The following is a 25,387-nucleotide window of genomic DNA, read 5'->3' as shown; positions in this document are numbered from 1 at the left end:
TTAGTATTTGGTTTTATTTATGCGCATGCCTCTGTGTATGTATGGGTGTAGTGCCCTCTGAAGACAGAAGAGGGAGATGGGTATCGTGGGACAGGAGTTACTGATCCTTGTGAGCTGCTTGACATGGGTGCTTTGACACACTGAGCCATTGTTTCTCCACATCTCCCCTCACGCATTAATTTTTGAGACAGGATCTCTCACTGGGAATTGGTCCTCGTCCACTTGGCTAGGCTGACAAGCCAGTGAGCCATAGAGTCCTCCTGTGCTTGCCACCAGCTCTGGGATTCTAAGTACACACTGCCAAGTACAGATTTTCTTGTTCTTTCTTTCCCCATGTCGGTTCTGGGAACAGAACTCAGTTCCTTACACTTGCAAGGCAAACACTGTACCAATGGAGTCAACGTCAATTCCGTGTATATTGGGCTATCCTGTCCTTTTAAGAGACAAGCCCCCCCCCCCCCCACTGAGGCAGGTAGATCTATCTTCCTTCCTGCCTGTAGTCTGAGTCCCTTCCTTTCTGTGTCTCTCTCTTGAAGAGGCAGCTTCTGCCTCCATCCCTTCTCCCCACTTCTCCCCTTCCCCTTTCTCTCTCTCTGCTCTTCTCCCTTCTCCCCTTACCCCTTTTCCTTTCTCCTCCATAACTTACTAAATAAATACCCACTTTTTCTGCAAAGTGTTCCTATTCATGTCTCTGTCTCTCACCCACCATGTGGCTCCCTACCTGGGACCAGCTGCCTTCGGAGACCTGCTGCGGCGGTCTCGTGGCATGTCTATCCTTCTGTCTCTCCTCAGGGGACTGCCTGCCCTGCTGAGGTCTCTCAGGTCTCACCTGCCATGCAGCTCTCTGCCTGGGATCTGCTTCATGGCCTGTGGGCCACTCGGGGACTTGCAGCATTTTTACTTAAACCATAACACTGTGGACGAAGTTATTTGAGGACATTGTACATTTCTTGGGGGGAAAGGAAGTGTTTAGATTATTTGTGGGTTTTGCTCTATTAAGTTATACATGTGAATTCTTATAAATCCTTTCCCCATCCAAAACCAAATCTGTGCAGTACAGTAAATACCTTAAAGTGCTATCAGTGGGTGAAGGAGTTGAAAGTAGTTATTAAATCACCTCTAGCAACTGGACCTATCTACTTATTTGTTTTATCTACCAAGACAGGGTCTCATGTAGCCCACGCTGGCTTTGAACTCAGTATGTTGTATTAAATTTTTGATCTTCCTGCCTCTACGTCCTGAATACTAGGATGACAGGTGTGGGCCACCATACTCAGTTATGTGCTGCTGAGGATGGAGCCTGGGGCTATGTGGATACTACGCAAGCGCTATACCTTTCTATATCTCCAGCTCCTGACTGAACCAACTTAAAGCAGGAACGTAGGAGACTGCCTTCCCCATACCTTTGTGTTGTGCCCCCTATACTTTGAGTTGTTGGTTCACGCCTTTAATCCTAGCAGTCAGAAGGCAGAATCAGGATCATCTCTGTGAATTTGAGATCAGCCTACTTTATATAGTTAGTTTCAGGCCAGCCGGGGCTATATAATGAGACCCTGTCTTAAAACCAGTTTTTCAAAATTATGTGTATTTCTGTGCATGAGTGCAGTGCTTCCAGAGGCCAGAAGGGGTGCCAGATCTACATGGAGCTGGAATAAAGGCTGCTGTGAGTCAAAGCTGAGCCCCACGCTGAGGTCTCCTGGAAGAGGACTCTTAGAAGCTGACTCTCCAGCCCTGAGGATTTTCATTTTTAAATTATTGCTAAAATTTTAGCTTTCTGATGTTTCAATTGCCTGTGTGTGCATGTGTATATTGAGGCCAGAGATAGGCATCGGGAATCTGCCTCTGCTTACTCAGGTGGGTTCTCTTGATGAAACTAAGTTTATGGATTCCGGCTAGTTTAGATAGCTAGTTTGCCTTAGGAGTGTTGGGATTACAGATGGCTGTCACTCCTTCCTGTCTTTGGGTACTGGGGATTCAAACCCTGATTCTCATGCTTGCATGGTCAACATTTCATCCACTGTGCTGTTTTCTACAATCTTAATTTTTCTATAGTCATATATGTTATTTTAAACTGTAATTTTGAGCCTGGACCTTATTGTGTAGCCCAAGCTAGCCTTGAACTCTGGATCCCGCTGCCACAGCCAATAATGCTGACATTATGGGTATGTGCTACACACCCAGTTACTTTTAAAACTTAAAATGAGGACTCATATCTTGGTTAAACAAACCTTCTCTTCGTAGACAATACAATCTTATTCTGTCATATTAAAAACAGAACAGACAAACCCTGAATTTGTGACATTTGCATTGAAATAGATCGGACTGTAAATCATTGTGTTAAGTGAAATAAACCAGACTGAGAAAGGTCAAAGGAGCCTGATAAGAGGACCAGCAAGCCCTGGACCCACTTCTCCTCTCCCCCAGCGCTGGGTGACAGGAACATGCTGCCATGCCCAGCTTTCATGCGGGTGATCTGAACTCAGATCCTTGCCCTTGCTCAGCCAGTGCTTTACTCAGTGAGCCACTTTTTGTTGTTGTTGTTGTTTTTTTAATGTTCTCTGTCGTGCGTGTTTACTGTTTGGATACAGCACTCAGCATAGTGTTGCGTTAGTAGAGAGTGTTTGGTGTACAGTGTTTTGAAGCTTGTTGCCTAGTAATGACAGGCTGCACCATACACCCCAGGCTGTACTATCTGAGTTTGTACAAATATACTCTGTGACGTTTGCACAAGGACAAAAATCTCCCAATGATGCAACTCTCAGCACAAAGCCAAGCCGTTGGTTGCATGTTGCAGACAGAGGAGCAAGGATGATGCCATTGCCGTTAGCCCTCGCACACAGGTCTTCTGAATCGGTCACCAGCGAGATTACAAGATGCTAACACTCTCCTTCCATCTCAGTGACTGACCCATGGGACTCCTAGCCCTCTTTTCATTTTTTCTTTGGGGACAGGGCTTCACTAAGCTTCCCATGTCGGCTTTGCACTTGCTCTGAAGCCCATGTAGTCCTTGAACTTCAATCCTCCTGCCCCAGCTTCCTCAGGAGCTGGAATGACAAATCACCAGGCTCAGCTCTTTTGTTGTTGTTGTTGTTTTTGTTTTGAGTCTGACCTCAGACTTGCTGCATAGTGAAGGATAACCTTGAACTCCTGGTCTTCCTGCCGCCACCTCCTCAGTACTGATGTCAACAGTGTACATCCCATCCCCAGGGTAGAGTTGCTAGGATGGGACCCAGGGTTTCCTGGATGCTCCACAGTCGCTCTACCAGCTGAGCTCCAGCTTTGGCCCAAAGCAACAGCTCTGAAAGAGAAGAGTGACCACATGTGCCACTGTGCATATGTGGAGGACAGAGAACAACCTCTGCTGTTGATCCTCCCCTTCCACCTTACGTGACCGTTTCTTGTTTATCACTGAAGGTGCCAGTTTAGCCGTCCTTTGCCTTTCTGAGTGATTTTTCAGCCTCCACTTCCCGTCGCCTTGTGGATATGTTAGGATAATAGGTGGACACTCCGCTGGATAATAGATGGGCACCCTACTTCATTCGTATTTATGTGGGTTCTAGGGATCCAAACTCAGGTGTACACGTTTGTTCAGCCAGCTTTTACCCATCGAGGCAACTCTGCAACCCTTGCATGAGCATTGATGTGGGCACAAAGAGAAACAAGCTGTCAGTTACTGTGTGTGTGTACCAGTTACATTAGGGGTAACATCAGATAATCAGTCCCCAATAACAAAATGAAATCTTGTTGGGTGCAAGGCGGTCTACAGTATTCTTAGCCTTAGGGTAGGTGGAAGCCGGAGATGTGCTAATAATGGCTTATCATTTAAAGTTTATCTGTTACTTGGGTCAGGGGCAGAAGTTAAGCTAGATGATTATTCAGGATCTAGGACAGTCAAAGATCAGTATGGCTCATGATCTATCATTCCAACACTGCAGTGTCCTCACTGACTAAGGTCAAGTCATCTGCAGACTGGCTGTTTCTGGAAAGTACTGGTTCATACTCGTAGTATGCTGCTTTCAGCTTTTGGTGCCCACCTGGTGTTAGTGTCAATTAGTGTGTGTGTGTGTGTGTGTGTGTGTGTGTGTGTTGGTCAGAGGGCAACTTGTGGGAGTCAGCTTTCCTTTTACTATATGAGTCCTGAGGACTGAGTTCAGGTTGTCCAGCTCGTCAGCAAATACCTTTACCCATTGAGCCACCTTCCTGGTTCCTGACCCCAGGGGACACCACTCCTCTCCTAGTCTCTTCTAGTCTTGGCATCTGCTCATGCTCTTTCCCAGCCCCGCAAATAAAATTAAGGTTGGATGTGGTGGTTAGTCCCGAACCCTGGGAGGCAGAGGCAGGTGGTTAACCCAGGCTATCCAGTGGGACTTTGTCTCAAAAATGAACAAACAAAACAAAAAGAAAGAATGAAAACAACAAAAGTACAAACCGGTCTCTACAGAAATGGCTGAGTTGTATAGTGCTGGCCTTTCAAGAATGAAGTGCTGAGTTGAGGTCCCCAGAACTCATACAGACTCATATAGAAAACTGGTGCACAGACTGTGGTCCAAACCAGTGATCCCAGAGTTTGGAAGGCAGAGATGCAAGTATCCCCAAGGCTTGCTGGCTCACTGGTGTTACAGGCTCTGCAAGAGACCCTGTCTCAAAAAAAAAAAAAAAAAAAAAAAAGGCTTGTAGACTGATGTAGGGAGACGCCCAGTGCTCACCTGTGTGGCCTCTAGAAGCACAGGTGCGCTTGCACATGCATACCCACACATGCTACCTTCACAAGTGCACAGATGTCCACATAAACACACAAATCAAGCACATCCTGATGTGGTGGTTGAGCATCTGCATCTTCTCATTCCCACCCATGGCATCAAGTTCTCCTCTCCTCTCTCTGTACCCACAGCCCCCGAAAGCCCCACGGCCACCGCATAAGCCCCTCACTCCATGAGGATATTATTTCCCAGCATCTCTTGGCTGGCATCCTTCTCTTCAGAGCTCAGCTTCCAAGCATTTCCTCGGCAGATACTTTTATATCTACTCCCTGCCTCGACATGTAACACAGGACCTACATGCAGTCTACAAGGAAACATACCATGTTGATTTTGTTTACTGAGAATCCCTTATTACAAGGGGCTTGTTGATTCTTCCTCTGAACAAATATTTATCAGCAAATATGTATGTCAGGCACGGTGTGCGGGGCAGACTGATAAGCAATGACACGCAAGATAATAAATAAAAATGTCACGGAGGGATAGGCACATGATGGAAAGGACTGGGGGAGGGAGCACAGGGACTGAAGGGCATTTGCAAACTGTAGTCAGGGGAGGATGCTCATTGGAGCGGAGACTCAGGGAGGAGGGGTGACAGTAGAGGCAAAATGGCATAAGGCTTTAAGGAAGGAGTGCATTTGCATAATGCAAGAGCCATGATCCCAGCTCCTAGTAAGGGTTCTGTTTTTTGGTCCAGGGTCTCCTGTAAGCTGAGCAAGTGCTCTATCTACTAAGGAACCACAGCTCGAGGCCACCACTTAAAAGTAATTTTGAAAGTACTTACATTTATTTATTTACTTAGTATGTGTGTGCATACCCTGTGGGACCTTCGGATGATTGAACTCGGGTCTTCAGAGTTGGCAACAAGTGCCTTTACCTGCTGAGTCATCTTGTCGGCCCAACTGTTTTGTTTTTATTTTAAAGACAGATCTCATGTGCTCCAGGCTAAGTTCAAACTCCAGATCTTCTTCTTCTTCTTCTTCTTCTTCTTCTTCTTCTTCTTCTTCTTCTTCTTCTTCTTCTTCTTCTTCTTCTTCTTCTTCTTCTTCTTCTTCTCTCTCTCTCTCTCTCTCTCTCTCTCTCTCTCTCTCTCTCTGTCTGCCAAAAGTTGATCTTGAGTGTCTTCAATTGCTTGCTATTTTATTTTTATTTTTGCTTTTCACAGATATTGTTAAACCCATTGCATAGACCATCAGCTCCAGATATGGTGGTAATCTCCCAGAATGGACACCGGAAGTGAAGGATAGAGGCCTCCGGACTTCACATATTTCAAATGTCCAGACAGGGCTAGACTGAAGGTGGTTGAGCAGGACTGTTAGTGATTGACTAATATTTTTAGACATTTATACAGCCACCTACAGGTATGCATGTTGAAAATGGAATACAGCTATCCCGGTCCTATATGTAGTTTCCAGAGTTTCCCTAGAAGTCTTGCTATGTTCTTCTAGGAGTCATTTTCTTTATTGTTTTTCCCTGGGATCCAGTGCTGCGTAGAGAGGGGCTCAGGCCAGGGAACACAGGCAGCCGGCGTTGTGGACACGTGGCTGTGTCCTGGAAGTTGGTGTGGGTCACGCTGCTGGGAGGAAGCTCATTGGGGAGGGAACTTGTGGGGCGCCCACTAGCTCCTAGAGAGATCCACAACAGGAGAAATCCAGCGAGGCATTAATCCTAGAGGCTGCAAAGAAAAAAAAAAACCGTCAGGAGTAAAGAATTAAAGTGAATTCTTCATAGGAGACCAAAATAGTGAAAAATGTAAAGACAGGGTCTGTTTGGTTGAGTCTTGCATCTGGGGGCACCTTAGAGGGCTTCCATGTTGCGATCGAAGTCATAGGGATATTTGGGAGGGCGTTAGAGTAAGATATTGGGGTCTTAGAGCTGCTTGGGATGTTCATGTCCGGAGGAAATTGGGGGCATTTCCAGGCTTTTAAATAGTTATTTCGGGCCTGTTTAGGGTATCCGGATCAGGCGGAGATACGGAGCATTCTCCAGACCTTTAAATTGGAACCTTGGTGTTATTTGGGTTTGTTGCGATCAGAAGAGGATCTGGGACGTTCCTAGCTTTTATATTGGAACCTCAGGTCTGTTTATTGATGTTCGAGTCGGGCGAGGATTTGGGGCACCCCAGGTATTTAAATTGGAACCTCGGGGCTATTTGGGGGCTTTCGAGTCAGGCGCGGAGCTGGGCAGCTCCCGAGATCTGACGTGGGAGACACAGAGCTGTTTAGGATATTCATGTCAGACTAATATCTGGGGACATTTCCAAGCTTTTAAGTCGTAGCCTTTTTAAAATAGGCAGTTTAGGGTGTCTGAGTTGGGAGAATCTGAGGTGCGCCCCGGGCCTCCAAAGTTGGGGGCGCCACACGGGGAGGCGAGGAGGCGTGGCATTGCAAGCTCTGGCCACGCCTCCCGGCGCTCTGCTGACTTGCCCCCCCCCCCTCCGCGGGCCTCACTTGAGCGCACAGTCCCTTCCCAGCTTCAATCCGCGCCACCTTTTCCCTCGGCCCGCGCGGGGCCCAGCTGACGGGCCGCGTTGTTTACGGGCCGGAGTCGAGCCCTCGCTCCCGCCGCCGCCACCAGCCCAGGTGCCCGCCCGTTCGCGCGTCCCTCTGTTTCAGACTCCACAGAACGCGACCCACCCAGAGCTGCACCGGGCGAAGAAACAGGAGGCCTGGAAAGGGGGCGCACGGCGGTGAGCTCTGGACCCTGCGATTGCAGGCACGGGACCGGGCCTGGGTGACCCGGGGCCGTAGTCTGCGGGCCGCGCCACCTCGTTGGTTGAAGCTGAGGCCTCTGTGCTCTTCCCGGGGCTGTCCCCAGGGCCCTCTCGCCTGGAGAGCTGCGGCCCGCGAGCCACCGGCGTGGAAGAGACGGGCGCGTGGCCCCTAGAGCCTCTCCGGCGACCTCCTCGCGGACTATGTCCCCAGCGGGACGGCGTGGCGTGCTCTGATCGCCGGGGTCCCTGCGCTCCTACAGCCATGGGCTCCGGGAAACGACGTGAGACCTTGCCGTTGCTGGTGGCCGTGGCCGCGTTGCTGGTGGGCGCAGCCGGCCACCTGTACCCCGGCGAGGGTAAGTCTGGGGTGAAATCAGTGTGTCGGGGACACTCCCCCCATCGCGCCAGACAACTTGGAGCCCCCACCGTAAGGAGTGAGGGTCAGGGACACCCCTCCCCACCGCGGCAGCCAACCTAGAGAACTCTTCCCTTGGACTGAGTGTTGGGGACACCACTTCCATCGCTCCAGACAAATTAGAGTCACCCGCCCCCCCAAAGAACCCAGGGTTACGGACACCCATCTCACCATTCCAGCAATATAGACCTATAGATCCTCCACTAAGGATTAAGTGTTGTGGACATCCCCCCCCCCTCCCGGGGCCAACTTAGAGCTCCTTCCCCAAGGACTGAGGGTTGAGGACGCCCTTAATCTGTGTAGAGTCCTCTACCTAAAGACTGATCGTCTTTCCCCTGGGGAAGGGGTAATAATGGATTTGGTGGCTCTGGCCCTGCAGAAGCCAGCTGACCTTGGCCTTTGCCCGCTGGACTTGTGGCTCTGCACCCCGCGTGTACCCAACTCGGGTCTGAGGAACCTTGCCCTAGTGCCCGCCCAGCCTTTGGGTGTCTGTCCCCATTGTGCCTCTCAACCGTGTTTGCTCTTTTCTCTGAACCCAAACCTGCCCTCCCACCCCGTGCTCTTTGGGGTCGCCTTAAAAAGTAGGGTTACAACAGATTTAGGAAGCCAAACACCTAAAAAGTTTAAAGCCAAAGCCAGGGTGTCCTCACTGATGGAGGACACTTGTTGGAGAATCGGCCCCCTGGGTGCTATGTTTATAATTCTCTGCTTCCAGATGTCTAGTGGCAAACTCTGCATACCTTCGGCCCGCAGCAATCATAGTAGCAGTAGGGGCAGCTTTCGGGATGGTTATAATTAGAATGATTATGAGCCTCCAGGTCGTTAGCTCATTTCTCTAGAACCTCTCAGTGTCCCCTGGAGGCCAAAATTGTTGCACGCCCATTTCAGAGAGGGCTAAAGTGAGGCATGTTTAGGATGTGTTACTTCACGTGTTCTGAGGTCGCCCTTACTAGCTTTCTGTGTCTGGTTATGGCCAAGGTAGGAGGATGATGAGTGTAAGGCTAGTCCAGATATTGAGTTTGAGGCCAGCCCAGGCAATGTTAGATCTGTTTGAAAACACATGCAATGAAAAATATCTTTTGAGTTACTGGCTCAGATTCCTCTGCAAAAGGAAATTAATTACAGTGAGGAAGGGGTCAAGGAAGGAAGGAAAAGCAGTTCATTTGGAGTCAGTGAGGGGAGGAACTGCAGTTTGTGAATGAGGGAGGTGTGTATGTGTGTGCCCGTGCACGTGTGTGCATGCACACAAGATTCTTGAACAGTTTGGACTGAGTTTGTTGAGTGGGTCACCTGCTAACCCAGTTAATGTCTTTGAGACCCCGAAGATCTGGATCTAGTATACAGAGATGCTCAATGAAGAGTGGCCATTGGCGTGTGTGTGTGTGTGCATGAGTGTGCCTGTGTGTGTGTGTTTGCAGAGGCCCTAGGTTGACACCAGGTGTTTGCCTCTGTCACCCTCAACCTTATGTTTTGAGACAGGGTCTCTCAATGAACCTAGACTTTGCAGATTTGGCTATGCTGACTAGCCAGAGAGCCCCTGGTTCCTCCTGCACTCACCTCTTTTATCACTAGGGTTACAGATGTGTGTTGAAGGGCTGGCTTTTATGCGGGTGTTGGGGATTTGAACTCCAGTCCTTATGCTTGAGCAGCAAGCACTTTTACTTACTGAACTATCTCCCCAGCCCATGGTTTGGATTTTTATTAAGAAAATTCAAGAATTGTTAACACCTATGCTACTCCCTGCGGCTCTTTGGGATCACCTATGCTGCTCCCCAAGGCTCTTGGGATCATCGATCTTGCTCCCCAAGGCCCTTGGGATCCTCTATGCTGTTTCCCAAGGCTCCTGGGATCACCTATGCTGCTCCCAGAGGCTCCTTGGAATTGCCTTAAGGAAGTAGGCTTACTTTGTGTGTGTAGCGCTGTGCACTTGGGCACACAAGTTGGTTCCTTGAGTTCTGTTTTTGCGTTTTTGGTAATTGTTCATCTGTGCCTGTACTTCCTGTGCTCAGGAAATGGAGCTTCTCTGGCTTTGTACACAGGCAGTGTTCACAAGGACAGGGCCTTGTATTTGTTCCTCACTGATGTCAGAGCCTGAGTAGTGCCTAGTGCATTGCAGGTACATATAGGTATTTTTTCTGCAATAGCATACAGGTACGAAGACATTGGAGTCTATGCAGTTAAGTGTGTACCATTAGGGCACTCCCTTGCTTAGCATGTGCTTCCCAAGCATGCACGAAGCCCCGGTGTTTCATTTCTAAACATGCGTAAACCAGATGTGGAGTCGTACAGGTTGTCACTGGACTCTGAAGGTGGAGGCGGAGGATCAGGAGTTCAAGGTCATCCTGGCAGAGGTAGTGAGTTCGAGGCCAGCCTGGGCTATAGGAGATCCTGTCTCAAACAACAAGAATAACAAAAATCCTTTATTTCCTGGAAAATCCCCATACTTTGTAAATATGATCTCTGTGAGTCCTTGTCGCATGCCTTCAAAGCAGTAGCCATCTGTTTCTGCATGAGAAGAAAGGACAGGTTCATAAAGGCTGCCGACAGGCCACTTGGCCAGGGCGGCAGTTCCCTGCCTGTCTACTGGGTTTCTTTGTTTCTTTTCTTTTTAATCAAATTAATTAATTAATTAATTACTCATCTTGAGACAGGGTTTTACTGTGTAGTCTTGAACTCCCTGTGTAGACCAGGGTGCTCTCTAACTCAGAGACCTGCCTGCCTCTGCCCCAAAAGTGTGAAGATTAAAGTCACGCCATTATGTCCGGCTCTTTTGTTTCCTTTTTTTGAAATTTAATTTTATTTATTATAATTGTGTATATGTGGGGCCAACATGTGTATATCACAGCTTGAGTGTGGGGGTCAGAGGACAGCTCTCTGGAGTCGGTTCCCTCTTTCCAGTCTGGGTCCTGTAAATTGGATGCAGGTCATGAGGCTTGGCAGCAAGTGCCGTTACCCATCTCGCTTGCCCTTGTACTGGATTTCTTAACAAACACTTGCTCTTTTGGGTTGGAAGCTCCCGCCCCTGCTTTGGGGTAATCGTTAACAAAATTCTGTTAAATAAACTAGTCCTGATGCCTCTTAGAGGCTTGGTGTGGGGCAAGGAACTTTCTAGAACTTGAATCTGTAAGGTCCATCATGCTTGGGATTGGGGGGTGGCGGTGGTGATGAGGACCTATGTGGTGTTTAAGAAAGGAATGGGTCTTTTTTGGGGGAGGTGTCCCTAAGGGCGGGGTACTCAGTTCATCTTTCAGTGGACTCTTGGTAGCTGGGCTCAGCTAAGCGGTGGGTAGCTCTTCCATTTCTTCTTTGATCAGGCTGGCTCTGAGCCGAGATAGTCCTCTGAGGACTGTGAAGTTAAGGACAAGGCAGGGTGCAATGGCAACAATTGGAACCTTCTGAGCTTTAGGGGTATCTGTTGGGTTACCTTTGGAGGGGTGTGTGTGTGTGTGTGTGTGTGTGTGTGTATGTGTTCATGTGGGTGAGTGGATGTGAGTGAGGCCAATACCAGGTATCTTCCTAAGTTGCTTTCTACCTTATTAATTATTCTAATTTAAAATTAATTTTCAAATTATTTTATTTTGTATATGTATGCATGCCTGAGTGCATGCTGTGTGCACATGTGTGTTTGTGTATGCTCCTATGTGTCAGGCATGCATGTGGAGGCCAGAGAACAACCTTCTGAAGTCAGTTCTTTCTATCCAACTTTACATGTGTCTTAGGGATCACCTGCTGAGCCATCTTGCTAGACCCAAAGCAGGCTTCAAAACTTGGGGTGGGCTTATTCTGGATTGTAGGGGCTGTCCTGGCTTTGTTGATGTGTTTAGTGGACACCCTTGGTCTCTGCTAACTTGATGCCAGTGGTACCCGACTGTCTCTTAAGTTGTAACAATGAAAAATAGCTCCAATCATGACGGATTGTCTCTAACACTTGCCTGAAGAGGCCTTGCTTTTTCCTCCTCTCCTTGTTCTGAATCTTTTACACTCCCCCCACTCCCCCGTAGCCCTTCTCTCTTTAGCCTATAAACACTCAATATACTCTAAACCCATCTTCACTTTTGACCTCTAGTTCTGCTATCCTCCTTAGGGACATATTGTCACACTCTTGCTGTCTTGTCTGTTGGTCATCATAGGCCTGGCAGAGTCCTTGCCCAAGGAAGGCATTTTCCCTTGTGGCTGGCTTTCCAGTGTTCTGCACCCCCCTCCAGCTGGGGTAAGCTTTTTCTTTATCCGTGTGCCGTGTGTAGACTGCCTGCCCTTCACCCCTCTCCTGACCCACTGTGTCAGTTCCATTTAGTCTAAGTCTTTTTCTACAAAAGGGGTTAGTAAACTGTGGTGCTTGTGCTAAATTTACTGGTTTTGTAAATAAAGTTTTATTGGCACAGGGCCACACACCTTTGTATACTCCTTCTTGACTACTTTCATGCCCTAATCTTAGGGAGTTAAGTAGTAACAACAACAACAAAAAATATTTACACTTCAGCCTTTCATCCACGGTTTTCTGGATCATGCTTTTTTTGTTTGTTTGTTTTTTGGTTCTGGGGTTAGAAGGAGGAACTTGAACGTGGTACACAGTGCCCTGCCATTGAGCTGTCGCCCCAGCCCTCTGTGCCACCTTCTACCCTCATCTCCCTCCTTCTTTCTTCAATCTCTTCCTGTTCCCCCTTTTCTCCCTCTTCCCCCTCTCCTTTCTTCTCTTTCTTCTTTTTACTTCATCTCCTTTTCCACTTCCTTCTTCTCCCTTTCCCCTCTAACTTCTTCTTTTCTGTTTTGGAGACAGGGTCATATGTGGCCCAGGCTGGCTTCAAATTCATTGTGTAGCTTAGAGAATGTTCAACTCTCAGTCCTCTTGGTTCTGCCTCCTGAGTGCTGGCATGGCAGGTTGTACCATCCCTCCTGGTTTATGCAGAGCTGGGGATCGAATCCGGGGCTTTGCTTTGCCAGGCGAGCACTCTAGCAGTCGAGCTACATCCCCAGTCTCCTATTTAATAAACTTTACTATCTAGCATTTATCTGTCCTTCGTCTGCCTGCTCATAACTTGCCACCATGAGAACTCAAAGTCCTTTCCCCTAGTCATTTTAAAAAAATACTGTCCTGGGGACTGGGGATGTGGCTCAGTTGTTAAGGTGTTTGCTTAGGCATGAGTGTGCATGAAGCCCTGGATTCTATCCATAGTGCTGCTTGCACCCTTCATGGTCGTATACTCTGGTAACCCCAGCACTGGGGAGGTATAGACAGAAGGATCAGCTTAAGGTTATCCTTAGCTACACAGGGAGTCAAGGCCAGCCTGGGATATATAGGGAGAACCTGTCTCAAAACAAAGGGGGAAGGTTAGGTCTGGAGAGATGACTCAGTGGTTAAGGGTTGCTTTTCCAGAGGCCCTGTGTTTGGTTCCCAACACCCAAGTCAGGAGGGTCTTAACTGTTTGTAACTCCAGCTGGGGGGGGGGAGGGAGGAGTCACTGAAGGAATGCACAGACAGACAGACAGACAGACAGACAGACAGATAGACTCACATATACTTAAAACAACAACAGTTGGTTGTGATGTTGCTTGCTTGCCTTTAACCTCCAGCAGATCTCTGTGAGTTCCAGGCTAGTCAGCGTTCTTATCTAAAAAGATAAACCAGAAAGAAAGCAAACAACCAAAATCCAAAAAACCCCCAACTCTTCCCCAAAACAACAAAAAACAAGCAACACCCCCAAACCAACCAACCAAAGCTTAAAAATAAAGAAATGTAATTTTTTAAAAAATGACTGTCACTGTTTGAAGATTCTGTGTAAGCTGGAGTGCTGTCCCTCGAGTCTCCCCTCTTCCTGGTGAGGAACAGGTAGACCTGTTCCTGCATAACCCACAAAGCCAGTACGTGATCCTGTTTTTTTTTTTTTTTTTTTTTGAGACAGTTTCCCAAACACTCAGCCCTTCCCTCTCACTCCCGGGATTCCAGAATTCCATCCTGGCTAAAAATTGAAAGGGTAGAAAGAAAATTATCTTTCTTTCTCTATACTATGTTCTTTAAGGATTTTTATAAATAGATGTATTTATTATATATACAGTGTTCTGTTTGCATGTATGCCTGCAGGCCAGAAGAGGGTGCCAGATCTTACTACAAATAGTTATGAGCCACCATGTAGTTGCTGGGAATTGAACTCAGGACCTCTGGAAGAGCAGGAGCCATCTCTTCAGCCCCATCTATACTATGTTCTGTTTCTCTCCTCCCCTGCTGATCTGTCCATGCCAACTACAAAATCTAATTTCTCTATATAGTTACCTATTCTTTTATTTTTTTAAGATTTTGTTTTTAATTATGTGTTGTTTGTGTGTTTGTGCATGTGAGTGCAGTGCCTGTGGAGACCAGTAGAGGGCATGCGGTCTCCCTGGAGCTGGAGTTCCAGGCAGTTGTGAGCTGCTCACCACGGGTGCTGGAACTGAACCCTGGTTGTCTGCAAGAGCTGTACACACTCTTAGCCACTCAGCCATTTTCCAGTCTCGTTTTTAGATTTTAAGCCATGTCCTATAGAGAGGTATGTATTTTTTCCCGTTTTTTTATATTCTTTTTTTAAATTTATTTATTTATTAAAGATTTCTGCCTCCTCCCCGCCACTGCCTCCCATTTCCCTCCCCCTCCCCCGATAAAGTCCCCCTCCTCATCAGCTCAAAGAGCAATGAGGGTTCCCTGACTTGTGGGAAGTCCGAGGACCACCCACCTCCTTCCAGGTCTAGTAAGGTGAGCATCCAAACAGCCTAGGCTCCCACAAAGCCAGTACGTGATCCTTTTTTTTTTTTTTTTTTTTTTTTTGAGACAGTGTTTCTATGTGTAGTTTTAGAACCTGTCCTGGAACTAGCTCTGTAGACCAGGCTGGCCTCAAACTCATAGAGATCCGCCTGCTTCTGCCTCCTGAGTGCTGGGATTAAAGGAGTGCACCATCATCACCTGACTACTGTTTTTATTTTTAATTAGTTAGTTTATTAATCAAAAAATTTCTTAGTGCAAAAATTCACTATGTAACCCAGGCTGGCCTGGAACTTGTGGAGATTGTTCTGCTGGGATAACAGGTATGTGCTACCTCTCTGATGGCATACCTCCATCCTTGTAATCTTTTTTTTTTCCATAATGAAAGAAAAAGTCCTATAATTAGATGGATAAATTCTTAAAACTGAAATGTTTGGTCCTCTTAACCCCAAGCCCTGGGATTTATAAAGCTGCTTAGTTGCTGAAATTTATTTGGAACCTCTAGATTAATTCTTGTGACACACTTGTGGTTATTTGAGGATACTCAGAAAGCTGGAGCTTTGAATTTACAGACCAGCAAGGTAACAGTGCAGCTTCAACACTAAGCTGATCAGTTTATGCCGTGTTCATAACTTGAGATCATTGCAAGTGTGTTTTTCGCCGTGTGAATGTGTGTGTGTGTGTGTGTGTGTGTGTGTATGTGTTTCTCCTTTTGAGGCAGTATCTCATGTAGTTCAGGCTATCTTCAAATTCACTATGTAGCTAAGGCTGGTCTTGAACTCCTGATTCTCCTGCCTCTACATGCTGAGTGCTGGGATTACAGATACACTTGCACACCAGGTTTATGTTGGGGATGGATCCCAGGGTTTTGTACATGCTAGGCAAGTACTTTACCTACTAAATTCCATCTGGAGCCTATAACTGTCTATTCTCTGTGTGGCATATTTAGCTTCCTGTTTGCTCATTTTTGTATATTTTGTTGGTGATCTGGCTACTTAACATTACCCCTTTGCATATTTTGAAGGTACCAAATTTTATCCCTGAGGCATGAAGGCTGTGTGTCACTTTGGGAGGCTCTGTGCTCAGAGACACTTGGCCATTTGTGTTCCTTGCTACACTATGCATAAAAGTCAAGATTGAGAACCAGCCTAGATGTCCATTGACAATGGACAAAGAAGATACGGTCTGTAAATTGGAATTTGAGGCATCCTTGAAGAAAAATGTAATCATGGCACTTTCAGGAAGATGGATATAACTAGAGATCATTATGTTAAGGGAAACAAGCCAGGTTCAGAAAGACAAACACCACCCACCTCATAATCTCTCTCATGTATGGAGCGTAGATTAAGAAGTATGTGGTGTTTGTGCACGCATGCCTGTGTGTGTGTGCTATGTATCTGTGTATGTAGTGTGTCTATCTGTGTGTGATGTGTGTGTGGTGTATGTTTATATAGGGGATTGTGATGGGGAGGAAGTGGGAAATCAGTTGATGGACTGCCTGTGATAGAGTCAGAGTTGAGCTGGGGCTGTGCTCAGTGGGTAGAATGCTTGCCTGGCATGCATTTGGGTTCAATCCCCAGTACCGTATGAGCAAGATCTACACCTGCCGTGCCAGCACAGAGGACGTGGAGGCAGGAGGATGTGAAGCGTTTGTTGTCCTTGGCTACATGGTGAGTTTTAGGCCAGTTTGGGCTACCTGAGACCTTATCTCAAAAGTAAATAAATAAATAAATGATTGTGGGCAGTCACGAGTGTTCCACGGAAAAGAACTAGAGCAATTGGCCGTAGGTGTCCCCCATGACTATGTACAGTTTGGCTGGTCAGTTTCCTATCTAGAGTTCTTTGGGAATGCAAACAATTGTTTTTGCTAATATTTTCATCCTTGTGCAGATTCTTGGTTATACCTTCTGGACAGTTCACTCAGTGGCCTGGGCCACTCCTGGCTTGAGTTCCCTTGAACAGGTTGGACCCAGCTAGGGAGTACTTTGCTTTCTTTGTTTAACAAACTAGTTTAAAAAACTTTTAAACATTTATTTATTTTGTGCATCTGGGTGCTTGTGGAGGTCAGAGGGCAACTTACAGGAGTTCATTCTTTCCTTTCACCACTGTGGGTCCAGGAGTTCAAAACGAGGTGATCACACTTGGTGGCAAGCACCTGTACTCCCTGAGCCATTTTGCCAGCTCACAATTCTGAGTGTTTAGACATCTGTTTTGTTTCCAATGGTGGACATTTTCTGGTCTGCCTGCTGAAGGGCATAGCTTGGCTTCCAGCTCCATTGCAGTGCAGAGAGACTTGTGCTAAAAGTCTTTCTTTTGCTTTTGTGGGAATGTGGAAAGGGTTGGTGCTTCTATAAGCTGTGTTGACTGGTCCAGAGTGAGAGAAGGTGACACTGGGACAGGAAGGAACAAACAACCTCAACACTGGGCCTGTTAGTAGTTACTAGTAGTGTGTGTGTGTGTGTGTGTGTGTGTGTGTACGTGCACGTGCACGTGCACGACTGCCTGCATGCATGTCTACATTGTGGAATACTGTTTTGTTGATCCTGTCTTCCCTGGTAGATGTGAGTTCTACAGAATCCGAAGATCTATCTAGACTTTTGGCATCCTAAACCTGTCCCTGTGGAGGGTTGAGCATCTGTCTTCTGCCTCTGAGGTGAGGGAATTCTTTAGGGTTTTGAATATGCATTGCGTACTTGTGTATGTGTTTATGTGCATATGGGCATGTGTGTGCAGGCCAGATTTTGATGTCAGTTGTTCTGTTGTTCATATTGGTACAGTGTCTGTCATTTGACCCCAAAACTGGCTGATTTGGCTAGTCTAGCTAGCCAGCTGGCTGTGAGCCCCTCTTGTGATATTTCCTTGGACCTCTGGAGATTGTAGGAGGCCACTTTGCCCATCCACAATTTAAATAGGTGCTGGAGATTTGAACTCTGGTCTTCACACTTCAGGGAAAGTGCTTTACTGCTTATGACAGATAGCTTTAATTGTCACCCTGACACAACTCAGAGTCACTTGGGAAGAGTCTCAAGGAGGAACTGTCTGCCTTGGGCTGGCCTGGGGAGCCTATGTGGGAGGGGATTGTTTTAAATTTATTGCTGTGGGAAGACCCATCCACTGTGGGTGACTTCATTCCCTAGCAGGGGTCCTAAACTGTGTAAGACAGGTGGAATTGAGCAAGCACATGTAAGCTGTTTGAAGTTCCTGCCTTGAGCTCCTTCCTGCATGGATGACCTCTAACCTGGAGTTGTAAGCTGAAATAAACCCTTTCTGTGCCCTAAGCTGCTTTTTTCAAGATCTTTTATAATAGCATCGGGAATGAAAATAGGACACCCACTGAGCCATCTCCCCAGCCTCCAGGAGAAGTTCTGAGGGACACCCTTGGAGCCACTTGCTGGCTCTTGTTTGCTTTGAGAGGTCCTCTGGGTGCACGAGTCTGCATGCACAACAGCTGGGTGAGGAATTTGCAGAAGTCTGAAGGCCTGGGCGGGAAAGGCCTGTCCTCACTCTCTCACCTTATGCTTGTCCTTGTTGCTTTTCCTTTTCTCTGTTGATAATAAAAGAGGAGCCCTCCATCTGTGTGTCTCAGTCACCTGCCTCATTGCTGCCATGAGTCATTTGAGGAAAGTGACTTAAGGAAGGATGAGGGGAGTATTTTGGCTCACAGTCCATCATGGCCGGGAAGGCGTGGCAGCAGGAGCTTGAGGTAGCGGTCACACTGCATCCACAGCCAGGAAGTAAGAGAGAGTCAGATGCTAGTGCTCAGCTGCTCCTTCTCATTCAGTCCAGGATCCAGCCCCTGGGATGCTGCTGCTCATATTAGCATGGGTCTTCCACCTCAGTTAACCCAGTCTAGAAACTGCTTCACAGATGTGCCTAGGCATTTCTTTTTGTGGTGATTCTAAAGCCCATCCAATTAACAGGTAAAAATCAACCATCTCAGGGCTTGGGAAGATGGGTCACTGCTTAAAACACCTATGAAAGCAGGCATGAAGACCAGATAATCGGATCCCCAGAAGGCTCAGAAACTCAAGGTGCTCTCTAGTCATTCCATTCTGGGAAGGCAGAGAGAAGGCAACCATGTCATCCAGCCTGGGTTTGATTGACAGACCCTGCCTCAATGAGTAAGCTGGAAGAGAGGTCAGTTTTTATTTCTGACGTCAACCTTAGGCTTCCACATGTACACGTAACTCCTCACACATAAACATGCGTGCAATACATACACATGCTTACTGTATACAAATACACATGAAAATGAAAAACAAAGCAAAAATTAACCGCCATATTTTGCGTCCAGGTAATATCATTTTCTTTCCTGGGCTCATGACTCATGAGTTGCTCAGAAGAGGAAATAGGGCTTGCTTATGACCACATATCTGGGAAAAGGCAGAACTGGGACTTGAACACAGTAATTGTTCCCTTGACCGCCACGTGAAAAGTGCTGAACTCACATAGCCTAGTGTAGAGAGGAGCTGTGAGCCCGCTTTCCTGCCGCCCGGCTCCCGGCCCCAAAATAACAACACACAAAGTGTATTCATTTAAACACTGCTTGGCCCATTAGCTCTAGCCTCTTACTGTCTAACTCTCACATCTTGACTAACCCATCTTACCAGGAAGATTCTAGCATATGTCCATCTTGGGCTGGAGCTTCATCGCGTCTGCCCTGGAGAGGAGAGGCATGGCGCCTGCTTCACTTTCCTTCTTCCCAGCATTCTGTTCTGTTTACTCCACCCACCTATGTTCTAACCTATCAGGCCAAGCAGTTTCTTTATTAATTAACCAATGAAATCAACAGATTGATATATGACACTCCCATATCAGCCTAGAGCCCAAGCTCACAAGTAGAAAGAGTTTTGGTAGTGAAAACTTTTTCCCAGGCAATGGCTGTTGGTAAGATAATTTGCTATGCAAGTGTGAGGACCAGAGTTCAGATCATCAACATTCATGTAAAACAAAACAGAAGGAGAAACCAAACAAGAGGCAGTGTGCATCGGTGTCTCCAGCACTGGAAGATGGAGATCGGAGCATTGATTAGCTTTTTGGGGGATACTCTTAGCATAGTAAACTACACATCTCATTATTTACCATACACGCAGGTGATGTTAGATTCCTTGTGCCTTGCTCTGATCGACATGTCTTGGAGATCTTCCTGTGTCACTGATGGGAGCTTCTTGGTATCTTTTTAGAGTATTCTATCACATCCATTCACACAGATCCCGTTTTTATGTCATACCCTTCCCCACCTGCCCTGCAAGGTGTGGGGACCATCTCTAGGTAGTTGAACAAAACCTCGAATTATCTTTCATAACACATGAAGCATGTAGCTTGAAAGGCAGTATCTATCTCTCTTTAAGTTGTATTATATTTATTTATGTAGTGTGTGTGTGTGTGTGTAAGATACACAGGCAGAGGTCAGAGGACAGCTGTAGGAGTTGGTTCCTTCCTTCCATTATGCCTGGCCTGGGGCTTGAGCTCAGGTTGTCAGATGTGGTGACAAGCTCCTGTACCCATTGAGCTATCTTGCTGGCTCAGGAGAAAGTTTTACTACTAGAAAGAATTCAGAAGGGAACAACCAGGGCCCCAGAATAGGGGACCAGGGATGGTTCTGAAGACATCTGTGACTAAGGGACAGGGATGTGATTGTTGAAAGCAGAGACACTAGAAAATTCCGAGCATAGGACAACACTGGGAATCTGCGGGCTGAGCACTGCCTTCCTCGTTCCTCCCAGTACATCACTTCCAATATGGCTCTGGTGCTAGTTTTTCCTCCTTGTAGAGTTCTCAGGCTCCTGAAACTGGGGTCAGTTCTTTCCAGTGAAGCATTCTGTTTTGAGGGCTGGGTGAGCGGCCTAGTGGATGAGAGCTTGCCCTTAACTGGGAAGGCCCCAGTTCACATCTCCATATCCATACAACAGCAGGGCATGGGAGAGCCTGGTGGTCCTGGGAGCTCACTGGCCAGCAGCCAAGGTCACCTGAAATATTGAGCCTCAGTTTCACAGGAGTTGCTGCTGTGCAGAGCGACAGAGGACAGCATCTTCAGTGAGGCCTGCTGTGCGTGCTGGCACACGTTTTCGTCTTTGCCTCAGTCCATTTTGGCAGCCCCTATCCACAGTCTTGGGTACTTGAAACTGCCCAGATTATATTTTGTCATTGTTTTTTTTTTTAAATTTTATTTTATTTACTTCTGTATGTGTATGTGTTCATGTGGAAGTCAGAGGACAGTGGAGGCATCACTTCTCCCTTCACCATGTGGTTCCTGGGAATGGGACTCTGCTCATCAGGCTCGGCAGCTCACCTTTACCCACTGAGCCATGGTTTTAGCTCTTAAATAAAAAAGTTTAACTAAAAAAAGTTAAATTATATGTATCAGGACCAGAGAAACTGTTTCTCCAAATTCTGGTGGCTAGACAAAAGCCAGCGGTCCTCAGGAACTTGTGATGCTGCCTACCCGTATCAAAAGGAGCCATTTCCCTTAACCACTGGCGGAGGGGCAAATGGCTGTGGTCCCTACCAGCAAACCAAAGTGCATGCTGGCCTTCAGGCTCCTTCAGTATCACAGGTACCCAGCTCTCTCACCTTCTGCAGCTCCTGAGCTTTCCACCCCGCAGCAGTGCGTTCTTATAACCCTGCTACTTCCCTATGCTCTCTCTTGCTCTTCTCTTTTGCCCTCTCCTGGTCTGTTTGGATTTCTCCTTTGCCTAAACTGTCATCCTCTTACACTGTCCTCTCTATGTCTGTGTGTGTGTGTGTGTCCGCTACTTTCTCTCTTCCAGACACTTCTGGCTGCTCTCTCTCTCTCTTACCTACAGTAAAAACCTTGCCCTCAGCTGTGCTACGGGCGGTCATGTTGTTAGTTTATACAGTGTGCTTCCTTTTGGGCACGTGGCCGTGTGTGCAGCTGCCCTGGGAGGTTGGAGGTGTTGGGCTCTCCCTTGGAGCTAGAGTCATAGCTGGCTGTGAGCCACCTAACAAGGGTGCTGGGAATCAAACTTAGATCCTCTGCAGGACCAAGCCATCTCTTCAGCTTTTCTTTTTTTCTTCAGTATGCTGTGTGTAGTCTTTGTATGTGTGAGTACATGCGTGTGTGTGTGTGGAGGTCAGAGGTTGACAACAGGATATCTTCTCTAGAATCACTTTCCACTTTATTTTTGACACGAGCTTAGAACTAACTGTTTCAGTTAGGTTTGACTGCCCAGTGACCCTCTGTGACATGCCTCTCTGTTTTCCCAGTGCTGGGACCACAGGCATGTGCTGCCATGTCTGACTTTTATGTGGGTATGGGCTACTCAAGCCCGTGCTGTATGCGCTTTACCCACTGAGCTCTTTCCGTAGTCCTAGGTGTGCATTTATTTGCTTTTTTATTTTTGTCACTGGGTCTCCTGTAGCTCAGGCTTGTCTGGATTTCACTGTGTAGCAGGAAGCCCTGAGTGCTTGAATCCGTGCCCCTCCTGTCCCCCTCCTGAGTGCTGGGATAACTTGCATGTACCACTGTGCCCAGTTGATGTGGTGCTTGGGGTGGCATCTAAGACATCATTGTATTCTAGGATCAGGAGTGGAAGGCCATCTTTGGCTTTGTAGAAAGTTTGAGGCCAGCCTGACAGCTTTATGAAACTCTATCTCAGTATCATCATTATCAACAGCAGAAACAATAATTTTAAGGAAAAAAAAACTGGGTGGGTTTGACACCATAACTGTCACCCTACCTCTGAGGAGACTGAGCTAGGAGGATTTTGAATTCAAGGCTAGCCTGGGCTACATAACAAGACCTAGTCTCAAAGACTGACTGCAAAAGAAAACAACATCATCAAACAACCAGGGAGTAGAGAGGTAAGCATGAGCAAATGATGGTCAAAGGCTGGGAGAACTGTAGCTGCCAATAGGACCTTCCTACTGCCTGCCTTCTCTACCTCCTTGTGAATCACTTACAGTTTACGTAGGTTTGATTTATGTTCGTGAGTGGTTTGCCTGCATGTTTATCTGTGCACCCTGTGTGTGCCTAGTGCCTGTGGAGGTCAGAAGAGGGCGTTGGATCCTCTGGGACTGGAGTTACAGAGCTGCCACGTGGGTGCTGGGAATCACACCAAGTCCTGCCTCTGCAAGAGCAGCTAGTGTTCTTCACTGCTGAGCCTTCTCCAGGCCCTTATTAAACGGTGAAGTATCATTCCCACCCTCAGGGGCAGAGTTGGGGCTGAATCTGCTGGAATTCCTACAAGAATTTCTGATGCTGGTTCAGACATCTTCTGGATATTTTTTCTGTTCCAACAGTAAATTGCTCTATTGTTTTCACCTCACAGGGACACATCAGGCTTTAATGAGTTAAGAGTTAGATTTACAGAGAGATTAAAACAGCAAAGTGCTTCTTTATTGCCCCTGCAATTAGATCCTTTTAATGTTTATTTATAGTAAGGTAAGTTTGTGTGCTATATAGTTCTTCCAGCTCAAGCACGGGCTCTGGTGGTTTTGAGTGTAGTCACAGGATTGTGCAACAGTCCCTGCACTCTGTGTTTCAACGGTTTCCTGTCCTTCAAAGAATTGCTGGCCCCTTGGCTCCCTCCCTGGCTCCTGCAGCCACTTGTCCACGTCCTGATTCTCTGGGATTGGCTTCTTCTGGACACTTTATATAAATAGATCTACGGTCTTTAGGACCCAGTTCTTCCATCAAGTGTATGATGTTTTTAAAGGTTCATTCACAGGGTAGTGCCCTTCGGAACTTTAGTCCTCTTTATTGCCGATTAATATTCCTTTTGAATGGACATGCCACATACATGAGTCCCTTAGTGGCATTTAGGTGCTATCCAGTCTTTGGCTAGTATGAAAAATTCTGCTGTGCACATTTGCATGCAAGTTCTTTGTGTGAACATGCATTTTCTTTTCTCTTGGGTGCACAGGAGTGGGATTGTGTGATCTTTATATATGCATGTGTGTGTGTGTGTTCATGTGCACACATGTGTATGTGGAACCCAGAGGGTGCTTTTTTCTAAACAAAAAAAAGTTTTTTATATTGATTTTTATTGAGCTCTACATTTTTCTCTGCTCCCCTCCCTACCACCCCCTTCCCCCTTCAACCCTCCCCCAAGGTCCCCATGCTCCCAATTTGATCAGGAGACCTTGTCTTTTTCTACTTTCTACTTCCCATGTAGATTAGATCTATGTATGTCTCTCTCAGGGTCCTCAATGTTGTCTAAGTTCTCTGGGATTGTGGTTTGTAGGCTGGTTTTCTTTGCTTTATGTTTAAAAACCACCTATGAGTGAGTACATGTGATAATTGTCTTTCTGTGTCTGGGTTACCTCACTCAAAATAATGTTTTCTAGCTCCATCCATTTTCCTGCAAAATTCAAGATGTCATTACTTTTTTCTGCTGTGTAGTACTCCATTATGTAAACATACCTCATTTTTCTTATCCATTCTTCAGTCGAGGGGCATTTAGGTTGTTTCCAGGTTCTGGCTATGACAAACAATACTGCTATGAACACAGTTGAGCACATGTCCTTGTGGCATGATTGAGCATCCTTTGGATATATACCCAAAATTGGTATTACTGGGTCTTGAGGAAGGTTGTTTCCTAATTTTCTGAGAAATTGCCCCACTGACATCCAAAGGGGTTGTACCAGCTTGCATTCTCACCGGCAATGCAGAAGTGTTCCCCTTTCCCCACAACCTCTCCAGCATAAGTTGTCATCAGTGTTTTTGATCTTGGCTATTCTTACAGATGTAAGATGGAATCTCAGAGTTATTTTGATTTGTATTTCTCTGATGACTAAGGATGTTGAGCATTTCCATAAGTGTATTTCAGCCATTTTAGATTCCTCTGTTGAGAGTTCTCTGTTTAGGTCTGTACTCCATTTTTTAAAAATATGGAATGCTTCATGAATTTGCGTGTCATCCTTGCGCAAGGGCCAATTTTATCTTTCCAATTTTAGTATATGTGCTGCCGAAGCGAGCACAACGAAAAAAATTTTAACTCAATATATTTTGATCATGATTTTTCCTTAAAGTTTCTACCAGATCCTTCCCACCTCTGACCCCCCCACTCAACTTCATGTTTTTTCTCTTTAAAAAACAGACCAAAACCAAACAAAAAATAACTTCTCCAACAAACCCCACAAAAACAGAAAAATGAAAGTCAAAATAAACAAACTAAAGACCAGTAAGAGAGAAAATGCCCAAACAAAGCAAAGAGACAAATAAAAAAAAAGTTTACAAAAATACCTTTGAGTTTGTTTTGTGTTGGCCAACTACTCCTGGGCATGAGACGTACCCTGAAGTGTGGTTAATATACTCAGTGATAATCCACCAGGGATAACTCGTTTTTCCTTTGTCAGTGGGTGCATCAATTGCTGATGACTTTTTTCCTGGTTAGAAGTAGGAGCCTGTTTCCAGTTCCCCCTCTCAGTGCTGGGACTCAGTCTGGATTGAACCTGTGTAGGCCCTGTGCATATTGCTATGGTCTCTGAGAGTTTATGTGTTCTCCTGTCCTATTGTGTTTGGAAGACACTGTTTTCTTGGAGTTGTCCATCACCTCTTGACTCCTACAGTCTTTTTGTGCTCTCTTCTGCTTAGCTTCCTGATTCCTGTGGGGAGGGGTGTGACATCCCATTTAGGACTGAGTGTTCCAAGTGTCCTCAGTCTCTACACATTGTCTAGTTGCCGGTCTCCCATCTACTGCAAGAGGAAATTTCTCTGATGATGGCTGAGTAAGGCACTGAGTGTGTTATAGGAGTGATTTTATTGCTGTATTCCTTTAGCAGAATTATTTATTAAATTTTCCCTGGGA

General features: G+C 46.5%; 1 protein-coding gene and 1 pseudogene across 3 annotated transcripts in view; one reads left to right on the top strand and one right to left on the bottom strand.

The window, feature by feature from the left end:
* Nucleotides 1-7,213: 7,213 nt before the first annotated feature.
* Insr (insulin receptor) overlaps nucleotides 7,214-25,387 on the top strand; it is a 144,487-nt gene continuing 126,313 nt past the window's right edge. For all 3 annotated transcript variants that reach the window (XM_050127343.1, XM_050127342.1, XM_050127341.1), the window contains exon 1: nucleotides 7,214-7,826. In XM_050127343.1, the coding sequence (XP_049983300.1) occupies nucleotides 7,733-7,826 (94 nt within the window). In that variant the 5' untranslated portion in view covers nucleotides 7,214-7,732. The remainder of the gene's footprint in view (nucleotides 7,827-25,387) is intronic.
* LOC126491649 (uncharacterized) lies at nucleotides 24,462-24,557 on the bottom strand (annotated as a pseudogene).

Source organism: Alexandromys fortis, unplaced genomic scaffold (assembly GCF_014885135.2).
Source record: "Alexandromys fortis isolate MF-2015 unplaced genomic scaffold, M_Fortis_MF-2015_v1.1 scaffold_271, whole genome shotgun sequence".
Taxonomy (NCBI): Eukaryota; Metazoa; Chordata; class Mammalia; order Rodentia; family Cricetidae; genus Alexandromys; species Alexandromys fortis.
The sequence above is the reverse complement of the archived record's forward strand: the minus strand, read 5'-3'. Positions and strand labels throughout refer to the sequence as shown.